Source organism: Elephas maximus, chromosome 12 (assembly GCF_024166365.1).
Source record: "Elephas maximus indicus isolate mEleMax1 chromosome 12, mEleMax1 primary haplotype, whole genome shotgun sequence".
Taxonomy (NCBI): Eukaryota; Metazoa; Chordata; class Mammalia; order Proboscidea; family Elephantidae; genus Elephas; species Elephas maximus.
In genome coordinates, this window is record NC_064830.1 from 37,233,056 (window position 1) to 37,244,568 (window position 11,513).

Consider the following 11,513-nt stretch of genomic DNA (forward strand, 5'->3'; position numbering starts at 1 on the left):
TTATAAATCCTATCTCTGTGTTGTTGATGAGATGGGATTAGTGGCAGTCATATTAACGACATAGGACTTAATTTACAGGACTGTACTGTGTCTTGAGCCAGTCTCTTTTGAGACACAAAAGAGAGAAGCGAGCAGAGAGATAGGTGGACCTCATACCACCAAAAAGCAGAGCCATTAGCACATGTCCTTTGGACCTGGGGTCCCTGTGCTGAAAAGCTCCTAGACCAGGGGAAGATTGATGACAAGAACCTTCCTCTAAAGCTGACAGAGAAGAGAAGGCTTTCCCCTGGAGGTGATTTCCTGAATTTGGACTTATTACCTATTAGACTGTGAGAGAATAAATTTCTTTTTGTTGAAGCCATCCACTTGTGGTATTTCTGTTATAGCAGCACTAGATAACTAAGAAAGCAGGCTAGATTAACTAGTCATCCAATGAGTTAAGCCAGGACTTTCTCAGATGATAATAAAGCCACCATTTATTTAGCCCTTTGTATATGCCTTTTTTATATAAAAAAAATATATATATATAAAAAATTAAAAAAAATTTTTATATGCCTTTTTTATATGCCAGGCACTGTGGTAAGCACCCTACCTACTTTATTTCCTTTAATCTTCAGCACATGCCTGAAAGGTATTATCTCTATAATACCCATTCTAAAGATAGGAGATGGAGGACCACAGAGGCTAATTAACCTAATCAAGGCCACAAAGCTTGTGCAAAGGTGGGGTTTGCACCCAGGTCTTTACCATCACTCCACACTGTAATCTATTTCCTGACCCCAAGAGAGGCAGCCGATCCCTTCTCCCTCATCTCCCAGGAAACGTTATAGCACCTAGTAAACTTGTTTAGCAGCAGAGGGCCAGATGCATTGATTTCTGAGCCTTCTCCCTTACTGGCCTGTTCTTTGTGAATCTGTGCAGGTGGTGGACTGCAGCCACACTATGATGCTGTTATAACCAGCGGCCAGCAGATGGCAGTGTCTGATAGCCCTCAGCCATTTGTCTCAAGCCTCAGCGCTAGGAGTCGTCCCGTGTGGAAGACCTCTGGGTAAGAAGCCACCCATCTCTCCTTCTTCTCTGTTCCCTCCCCTCCCCCTGCCCAGCAGCCCAGGGCACAGAGATAGGCAGAACCTAGCGGCCTGGGGTCAGAGCTGCAGCCCAACTCCAGTGTGGATGCCAGAGCTGTTGCTCAGGGTAACCTGGGGATGGGCAGTCATGGGTTGAATACGGGAAATTCCTCAGAGCTGGAGGAAGCCTAACCCTGGGCATTATACTGGGAGGACCGAAGAGGAGTCCTGCAGGAATCTTCCCACATCTGCTGCCCCACTCTGAGCTCTTTCTCTGAGAGACATTTGGGGCTATCTGCATGTTGTGGGGAGACCGCCCCACCAGATGCAGCTATAGTATAGCATCAACGTCTTCTCCCTCCCCCTAACCCAGTGCCTTCTCTCCTCACGTCTGGCTCTCTCCCCAGCTCTGAGCCAAAAAAGCCAGAGGCTATGGTGGGCCCTAAACCACGGACAGGCTCCTGCCTGGGTCCCTGGCAGTGGCCCAGGCTGCCCCAATCCTCACACTCACCACCTTTCACAGGCAGGTCCTTGGTGGACATTTGATTGTCAGCCTCACTGTACACTTGGGGAATCCAGAGCTAGGAAGGAGCCCTGGTGGTGCAGTGGTTAAGAGCTCAGACTGCTAACCAAAAGGTCGGTAGTTCAAATCCACCAGCTGCTCCTTGGAAACCCTATGGGATAGTTCTACTCTGTCCTTACAGGGTTGCTAAGAGTTGGAATTGACTTGACAGCTACTGGTTTGGTTTTTTTTGTTTGTTTTTTAGAGCTAGGAAAGGGCAAGTAACTTGTAGCCCAAGGGTAGAGCCAGGACTTGAATTCAAGCCTCTTGACTGTCAGGAGCGTCAACCAAACATGATCTATGGGATATCTGTTAAATGTTCCAAAGCAGTGCGTGCGTGGTTGTAGGGACCAGGAGCCTTGTGCGTGTGCAGGGACCCAGAGCCCCCACCAGTGGATAGGGCAGAGGCCAACCCTTCATCATGTCTCTCCTCCAGGTGCCCTGAGCATTGCTGAGACAAGACCCTCTGAGCTGTGATGGAGAACAAAGGCACAAGATCACAGAGGGGACCCAAGACTCCCCGGTGGCTGGGTTGCTGAGCGCTTCCCCTTGGTGGGGACTTGGCCTCCCCATCTGTAAAATGTGGGCTGTAGTGTGGGTTAACTCCTAGTTAACCGAGGGCCTCCTAGTTCTCTTCCCATCAAACATGGGGTGGGGGGAACAGCTGTCTGGGCGTTCCCAGACACTTATGAGGCTGAGCAGACTACACCTGGGACTGGTCCAAGTTCTAGTGCCTGAAGGTCACTGCAACGTGATTCTACTTGGCAGAACCCAAGACTAACTTCCTAAGAGGCATTAACCCAGTGTTGCAGGTTTCCAGATGACACCTTAGCTCCCCACAGGAAGGAGCCTTTGAGAGATGTCGTGGCTCTCACAGTGCAGTATCAAGGGCTTCCTCACACTTGGAGCTGCCTGGGAGAGGGAGCTCCTCTCTCTGCCAGTATGCAAGCTCAGCCTGGGTAGCCAGTTGCCACTGAGTTAATTCTGACCCAGGACAACCCCATGTGTAGCAGAACAGAACTGTGCTCCACGGGGTTTTCAGTGGCTAATTTTTTGGAAGTAGATCGCCAGGCTTTTCTTCTGAGGCACCTCTGGGTGGACTCGAACCTCCAACCTCTGGGTTAGTAGCCAAGCATGTTGATCGTTTGCACCACCCAGGAACTCCTCAGCCTGGTAAGCAACTTGTTATGATTCAGGCATAGAAAGTTGAGCGAAATAACCTAAAATTTCTTTCAGATCCTGGGATTCGATGACTCTGAATCAGAGACTTGGTGCTGCGAGAAAGCAAATGGCTTCTGCAAGGGACGGATGAGCAGCAAAACACTCCCCAAGGGAAGGATCTGGAGGTGAGAATGTGGGAGCCCTGCCTCTTCACATCAGTGAAGGAACAACTCCAAGCATGCTTTTACTGAACTGTTGGAACCGATACCACCTCCTCTCTCTGAGGAGGAGACAGCTGGAGTCTGGAGGCTTGCGGGGAGCAGAGGGTCATCAGTCCCCAGTTTTCTCCCAGCCTCTGATCTCTGCTCCCTCCCATCTGCCTCTGGGCCTCGTGGACAGTTTTCCAGGGACTGCTGGGGTAGCACAGAGGAAGACAGAGCATTTCCTTTCAGAATGCCCTTAGCAGCTCATAGAGCACACAGCTTCAAGGGGGTGTTGCTAGCTCTCTCCTCTCCCCACAAGCAGGCACCCAAGGTTTGGACAAAGGTAGTACATGAATCCAGGCTCTGCCATCCACTAGGTAACCCTGGACAAGGTGTCAAAGTTCTGTGTGACTCAACTTTCCTCATCTATAAAATGGGAATAATAGTACCTACCTCAAAGAATAGTTGTGAGAATGAAATGATACACATAGAGAGCAGTTGGCATGATGCCTGGTTTACAGAAGGCAACCAATGGTTACTGTCGCTATTAAAAGGAACAGAGAGGAAGCCAGACACCGCCTAAACATCTTCTGCTTCTCCCTCCTTTCTGGACTCGGCTCCAATGTCCTCTGCTGGTCAAGCCCTCTCCTCCCCCACCCCTGGTTTTCTGTCGCTCTACTCTTTACCACCTGATAAACATGTATTATAGATTTACTTGCTTACTGTTTATTATCACTTTTGCTCTATGTGTTTGTCCTGTTCATTGCTGACTCCATAATACGTGGAAGAGTAGCTAGCAATAAGTATTTATTGGAAAGAAGGGATGGATGGACAAATGAATGTGTGAATAAATCACTGCCTTCACTTTACAGACCAAGGAACGCTAAAGACTGGCCTAAGCACCGACCGCTGGTGGGCAGTGGCTCCTGTAGTATCTGTCCACCCCCAGGCAGTCTCCTCCAGGGCCTCCCAGTGATTACAGCTGCTTCTCTGTCTCTGCCATTATCACCCTTGGGAATCAGAACAGACTAGGGGGTAGGGGGACAAGGCACAGGCACCGGAGCCTCTTCTGTGCCAGCCTCTTATCCTGGCCACTTTCTAGGTGAGAACCTCTCCGTCTTACAGATGAGGAAACTCAGTCTCAGTGAAGCTAATCGGCTTGCTCCCACAGATACAGCAGGAGCGAACCCAGGTATTCCAACCCATGATGAATTCCTAAGCCCCAAGGTGGCCTCAGGGCAGAGGTGCCATGTAATCAAACGTTTATTCGGCACTGCTGTGTCAAGCCTGATTCGCTCCTGCTTTATACAGTGGGGGAGACTGAAGCTAAGACGAGGCAAGAGATTTGCTGTCCAAGGTCAAAGCCAGGTCTAGAACCAGGGCTCTTGACTCCAGTCCAAGGATCCCAAATGTTTGCACAAATCACACTCAAGTTGGAATTTGTAAAACACCCAAGGGGACCGTGCAGGGCTGCAGGGTGAACGGAGGCTGAGTAAGACAGCAGAGACTCAGCACTGTCGTCAGCAGAGAATCCGGCGACTGGCCTGCCAGTGTCCTTGGGGGCTCTGCCAGCCAACCTGGGTAGGTTCCCATAGGGCCGCTCTGTGTCTACTGGCACCACAAAGGGAGGTGGGTGAGAGGTGACTTTCCAGCCTCAGTTCCAAAGGCAGGATGGTGTAATGCAGCCCCGGCCAGCCCACTTCCCCCCGCCCCCAGGTGCACGCGTTCTGGCTACCGGAAGACCCGGCAGCGCCGACCCCGCCCGGGTATCCGCCCTCCATGTTCAGACTCTCCCACGCTAACCTCGGACCTTTCTTCTCCATGCACTTGAGCGGCCTTGGAGTCCGCGAGTGACGACCCCTCGCCAGGCCGCCCCCTCCTACCCCCAAACGTCCCAGCGTATGAGTGGCACAGAGCCCCAAGCCGGGCGGGCGCCACGTCTTCCTGGGGCCTGGATGATGATGGCGGAGCAGTTCGCTTGGGACGAAGCGGCCAGTGCAAGGGAACACCCGAGCCTGGGCGGCAGCTGACCCAGGACCAACACCCGTCAGGCATCTTCGGTCAGAGTGCAGCGCAGCCCTGCGAGCTCGCGGCCAAGGTGGCTTTGGACCGAGCGGCGTCATGTTAACGCTGATCACCGCTCAAAGTGATCATAACTCACCGCGCCGGTCTAGATTTCGAGTCCGGTAGCAAACACCATTTCAGAGAAAAAGGACGCGCCTACCCTGCCTCGGGGGATCCTTCGGCCCCAGGCCCACCGTCCGCCTAATAGCGGCTCGCCCATCCGCCGGACGTTCCCACACTCTGTGTATGTTCCAGCTACCGTCGAACTGAGCCCACACTCGTCGACAGCCTCCCTTGCCTGCGCGTCTTCCTGAGACGTGGCCTCTGGAACCTGCCCCTGCCCGCTGCAGACCCAAACGCCCCGCTGCCCACCCGAGTGCCCTCTGAGGGTCCGCCGCAGCAGCAGGGCGTCCCCTCGACCCATCCCCGCCCCGCGCGATAATCGCGCCCCAGCAAAGAAGGACGGAGACGCCATTCGGGTGCTCCTTGCTGCCTGCCTTCCCGGCTTCGGGCCCGCGCCGAACATACCCGGTCGCCCGTCTGTGTTAGCCGGACTGATTGCGAAGAAACGTGGCCGTCGACGCTCCTGGAAGGCAGGGCGGAAGGTCACCACTATGGACACACAGATGAAGTCGGAGCACCACTCCCGGATAGAAGTCCCCTCGTCACCCCAGGGTTGCCTCAGTAATTCTTGCTTTGTGTTCGGATTACGCTTAAACGCAAGTTCCGTGCCCAAATCTTTCCAACGGTCGGTCCATGTCCATCTGTCTCTTTCCGGCCTGCCCTTCCAGCAGCTTGCCTTCTCTTCCTCCCCTGCGGGGTTCCCTTTCCTTGCTCCGGCTGCCCGCCGATCCTTGGGAGGCTGTGGCAGGCTGGGGAACCACCTAACTGGTGACCGAAAACGCGCCTTCGTGGCTTCTCCGCGCCGGTGTGGACTCTGCGCGCCCTTGTGGCCTCGGTGTGCGTTGGCCAAGGGATCACGGCGCAGACCGCAGGGGCAGCGCCCTTCTGTGGCCCCACCTCTGGCGTCGGAAGCGTTCGCTGAGGGGAACGAGAGGGGGGCGGGGTGCTTCTCCGCAGGGGAGTGGGGAAGAAGCTGGGCGGGTACGGGCGATGCCCCTGAGCCAGGAACCGAGGAGGGCGCGTTTGGTTCGGGCGCGGCTGGGTGGGTGGGTGGATCGCATTGCCGCGGGAAGAGAGGCGGGGCACTGGGTCGCGGCGAGAGCCTCCGGCGGGTCACATTCACTTGGCTAGGGTGGGGGCGAAGCGCTACGATGGGAGGAGGCGCCTCCAGCTCTGGACGCTAGTTAGGCCAGAATGGGGGGCGCATCGCTGCCACCAGAGTGTTCGGCAGGGGGCGCTGCTCCGGGGGTTGGGCGGGGGTGGGGTGGGAGAGGAGGGGGGCCGTGGCTTGCTGCGCACACTTCCCCCATTATTAAATACTATGTTCAAAAGGCGCCGGGGGACTTCCCGGAGACACGGAGCCCGAGCCGCCCGCCCGCCCGGCCCACGGAGCCCATGGACCTGAGCGCCGCCGCCGCGCTGTGCCTCTGGCTGCTGAGCGCCTGCCGTCCCCGCGACGGGCTCGAGGCAGCTGCGGTGCTGCGAGCGGAGGGGGCAGAACCGGCCAGGGGCTCGGGGGGCGGCGGCAGGCGGAACCTCGCCTCGGCTGCAGGCCCCTCCGCTGCCCCGGCCGCCGCAGCTCCCCGGGCCCGTGCGGCGCGCCGCGCCGCCGGCTCTAGCTTCAGGAACGGCTCGGTGGTGCCTCACCAATTCATGATGTCGCTTTACCGGAGCCTGTCCGTGAAGGCTCCAGCCGGGGCAGCAGGCGCCTCCGCCTCCGGCCGCCACAGCCACGCAGACACAATCACCGGCTTCGCAGACCAGGCGACTCAAGGTACTCAAGCCTCTCCTGCGCCCAACCATCCCGTCCGGTCCTGGGCTGAGGCCACCGCAGGAACCGTACCCCCTGCTACTTTCCATTCGGGGCCCCGCATGCCCCAGCCTCAGGTGTTAAAAACTTCGCCGAGGGCGAAGTACCCGAACCCGCTGCGCCTGGACTGGGGCCGAACCGGGGCCGCTCGTGGGGACCGGCCCCGGAGAGCTGAGCCGGCCCCTCTGCTGGGTTCCTTGGCCCTGCCGACCGGCGGGTACCCTAGAGGAGGCAGGCTGAGTCGGAGATCCACTTCTTCGGGTAGAGGCTGGAGTGGCCTCGGGGCCGTGAGCCCTCGGAGAAGAAAGGAGGGCAGGAGCGCGGACATCCGGGGTCGGGCCGTGAGGGAGTGCGCAGTGATGCTGGCGGCTGCTTGGCTGCATCTCTGCAGCTCCCAGGACCGCACAAATTGGGGAAGCCCAGGGGAATGCGAAGCAGAGGTAGGTGTCAGATTAAAGTAGATGGCCCTGGAGAGGCTGGCTGGTGGTATCAGCAGGTATGAAGAGGACTCTTCTTCTCAGCAGGCTGTTTCTGGGTGGTGGTGGCTTGTGTGTGTGTGAGGTGTGCAGGTAAGGGTGTCGTGTCCTATGCTGAGCCCCTCGGAGGGCCAGAGATGGCGGAATCCCTAGCTGTGTGAGGCGGAGAGGGGACCCTAGGTATGCAGGAATGCCGGCCTCTCTCTGACCAAGTATCCCACCTTACTCCCCCCCAAAGGTAGGATGTGGGTGAGGCCGTGCGGTGGTTGCTGTGTGTCATCTGGATTTTATTAATCTCCACTGAAGTCACTAAAGCAGACAGATAGGGAGATTTTAACTAATTTCAGGCGGAAATAAAGTAATTTCGGCCTTAATTCTATCCAGCCAGAGACCCAGCATGAAAGGAGGAATAGGGCTGGAAAGTAAGTGCTGCTGGTCTCAGGCGGCCCCTGCCTGCCAGCCACTGAGAGGCTGCACACCTTTCCCTGACCTGGGAACGCAGGCGGAAGTGGTGCAGCAGCCAAATCACCCAGCCCCTTCCTACACGTACACAATGCATGGGCTTGGTCTGTTTTATTTTGAGTGTAAGCAACTCCCAGGCCCAAACAGCCCTAGAGATCAGTGGGAACTGTGAAGCATTCTTCACGCCTGCTGAAGTGGGTGCTGGGAGTACTAACACAGGAAGCCTGAGTCCTGGTCCGCAAGGGCCTGGGGCAGCTCCAGACCTAATGCTGCAGTGTCCAGCTGCAATGGAGGCTCAGAAGCTGCAGGAGAGGTGGTGTGTGCAGCGTCCTAAGGTCACAGAGGCACCAGCTGGGCCTACCACCGCCTCAGCCTGTCCTAAATCCCCGGCCTTTCCTTGGGGAGCTCGGCTTGGCTGCCGAGGCTCGGGAGGCCACCTCTTCTCTCTGGGGGAATGCAGTCGTGTAGGGACCCTGAAGCCCACAGAGGCCAAGAGCATGTAGGGGAAGCTGAGGGAAAGAGCTCAAGCAGGCCGAGAGCAGTGGTGGGGGGCACTTGCCCTGCAGCTCCCTCTGCACCCTGAGCTTCATCTCCCTAGACTTGAAGTGGGGCTGTCTGAGGTCCCAGGAAGCCACTGGGAGCAGCGACACAGCAAGACTTCTGGCATCAGACAGCAAGGGTCTGGGGTCTGTGGTTACCCAGCAAATCCCTGATGGTGGGGGAAAGTCTGCACAGGCTCTCCAAGTTTGGGGCAAAACGAAACCATATGACCCTCTTGAAAGGGAGCTGTTGGTGGAATTTCAACTTTTCCCCAATCCCTCCCCACCCTCCCCCGCCAAAAAAGGCCACGACCAAAAATAAAACCCCAGATAAATCACAACGGACGGAAAGAATAAGTCTGCGAAGGGACCAAGAGGTTCTGGAGACCAGACCTCACTTGAAGTAGGATTCTGCCCCCATAGTCCCAAGTCGGCACCGGCTGCCTGGACCGCTTCCGAGAAGGTTCCTTGTGCTCCTCTCCCGGCTGTCCTCTGAGGCCGTGGGGAGGAGCTGAGCCTGGCTTCCCCATTGGGACTAGCAGACCTCATTTGCTGTAAGACCTTGGACAGAGCGTGGCCCCTATCTGGGCCTCAATTCTGCAAAATGATGAGGTTGGACTGGAGGGTGTCTGCAACCCTGACTGACGCGTTCCCCGTCAGGATCACTCGAGCTTTTCTGGGAGAAGAGACATAGCCGAAGGAAAGAGTTCTCAGAGGACAAAAAAAAAAAAAAAATTTTTTTTTTTTTTTTTTGCACAGCCTGGGACTCGCGGCTGTCCGGGGGCTTAACAGGGCAACAGGAGTTGTCCCTGTATAGCTTAGAGACTCGGGCGAAAAGCCCAACTGGCCTCCAGGACGCCCAAGGGACGCACGACTTCCGTCTGTCACCGGCCTGGAAATCTGGCCTCCGACTTGGTCCTCTCATACCGGTGGTTCCGGGGCAGGCAGCGGAACTGTGGTGGCCTTAAATCTTGGTCCTGAGTGCGGGCATGTGCCATATGCAGGTGTCCGTGGGTACCTGGGGTGGCAGGGCTTTTGGCTCTAGGAACGAAAGCCCCAGGCCTGACAGTGAGGGCGAAGTTTCCCTTTTCTTTGGGTACACTGTCAGAGTTAAAGCTGGGGACTTGCGCCACTGTTCCAATGCTCCTCATTTATGAATCGAGGGCGGCTGGCTTTTTGCATTTGGGAGGGCCCGTGAGCAGGAGTGCGGGCTTCGCTCTCAGCTCTTTCTTTTTGTCTCTGCCCGTCCCTTGCAGATGATTCGGCGGCGGAGACTGGTCAGAGCTTCCTGTTCGACGTGTCTAGCCTTCCCGACGCAGATGAGGTGGTGGGCGCGGAGCTGCGCGTGCTGCGCCGAGCGCCCGGGGAGCCGGATCCCGGCAGGGCTACCTCGCCGCCCCTGCTGCTGCTGTCCACGTGCCCCGGCGCCGCCCGCGCACCGCGCCTGCTGCACTCGCGGGCTGCCGAGCCCCTGGACGCCGCGAGCTGGGAGGTGTTCGACGTGGCGGACGCCGTGCGGCGCCACCGCCGGGAGCCGCGCGCTGGCCGGGCTTTCTGCCTCCTGTTGCGCGCAGTGGCGGGGCCCGCGCGAAGTCTGCTGGCGCCTCGGCTTCTGGGCTTAGGCTCGCGGGGCGGAGGCGGCGCAGCGGCGGAAGAGCGCGCGCTGCTAGTTGTTTCCTCCCGCTCGCAGAGCAAGGAGAGCCTGTTCCAGGAGATCCGCGCCCAGGCCCGCGCGCTCGGGGCAGCGCTGGCCGCAGAGCCGCCGCCCGACCAGGGACTCGGCCCCGGAGCTCCGAAGGGGGTTTTCGGCGGCCGCAGGCGGCGACGGACGGCACTGTCTGGGAGTCGGACGGCGCAGGGCAGCGGCGGGGGCGGGGGTCGGGGCCACGGGCGCAAGGGCCGGAGCCGCTGTAGCCGCAAGCCACTGCACGTGGACTTCAAGGAGCTGGGCTGGGACGACTGGATCATCGCGCCGCTGGACTATGAGGCGTACCACTGCGAGGGCATTTGCGACTTCCCGCTGCGCTCGCATCTCGAGCCTACCAACCATGCCATCATTCAGACGCTGCTCAACTCCATGGCTCCGGACGCGGCGCCGGCCTCCTGCTGCGTGCCTGCGCGCCTTAGCCCCATCAGCATCCTCTACATCGATGCCGCTAACAACGTGGTCTATAAGCAATACGAAGACATGGTGGTAGAGGCATGCGGCTGCAGGTAGCGTGCGGGCCGGGCCGGGCCGGGTAGAGAGCAGCCGCGCCGCCGAAGACCACTTGCCGAAGAGCAGCTGCGGGCCGGACCGAGCCTGTCACCGACCGTGGGTGAGCATCGGACTCTGGCCTTGCGTCCACACGGAGGAGAGAGAGCACACGCACTCACATCCACATTCATACGTTCGTTCACTCATGCACACATTTACCGCGTACAGCTTCCGAAAGCCCCGGGAAGAGATGACCTGATGCTACCGAATGTCAGAGCCGTGTGTATTTTGCAAACAAATCACCATTGCGTCCACTGCCCCCTTTTGGGGAGTGGAAGGTGCTTGAGTTGATGCTACGGTAACAAGCACAGTATCAGGTAGAAACGGGTTAGAGAACTGAGGGTTCCAGACTGGGCGAACGAAAGGGGACCTGGTAAGTCTTGTCTCACCGCTTTTTGTTTCGTGCCGGGTGTAGGTCACGCCCCCTCCTGGATGGTGAGTTTCGTGCCTGCCCTGGGACCGACTGAAGGGATATAATAGCTTTTCGGAGGGTTTGCGTTGCATGGGAGGAGACACATACTCCAGGAGGAAACCACTGTGAGGGGCCTTAATTTTTTTCTTTAATTTTTTAAATTTAACGTGCTCCCTCAGTTTTGAAAGGAAACGTTTGTCTGAAAGAATGCGTGAGGAGCTTCCCAGATCTCTGCGAAGGTCGGCCCCACCTCTTTTTTTTTTTTTTTTTTTTTTACCATTTCCAATTAGAAATGGTCCAGAAAGTGGAAAGAATAGAAAGTATTTTCTTCGTTTTGGGAGTGGAATGAGGGAGAGGTTTAAAACTGCTGAGGCTAA

General features: G+C 57.3%; 1 protein-coding gene across 1 annotated transcript; it reads left to right on the forward strand.

Annotated features, from left to right (window-relative positions):
* The first annotated feature begins 6,575 nt into the window (after nt 1–6,575).
* On the forward strand, nt 6,576–10,685 carry GDF7 (growth differentiation factor 7). The gene is made up of 2 exons (XM_049904818.1): nt 6,576–6,954; nt 9,724–10,685. Exons 1-2 carry the CDS (start codon nt 6,576–6,578, stop codon nt 10,683–10,685), a joined length of 1,341 nt encoding a protein of 446 aa, XP_049760775.1.
* Nucleotides 10,686–11,513: the final 828 nt, after the last annotated feature.

Coding starts and splice junctions, on each gene's coding strand:
- GDF7 (XM_049904818.1), top strand. CDS start 6,576: ATGGACCTGAGCGCCGCCGCCGCGCTGTGCCTCTGGCTGCTGAGCGCC. Junction 6,955..9,723: donor CGCAGACCAGGCGACTCAAG/GTACTCAAGCCT, acceptor CGTCCCTTGCAG/ATGATTCGGCGGCGGAGACT.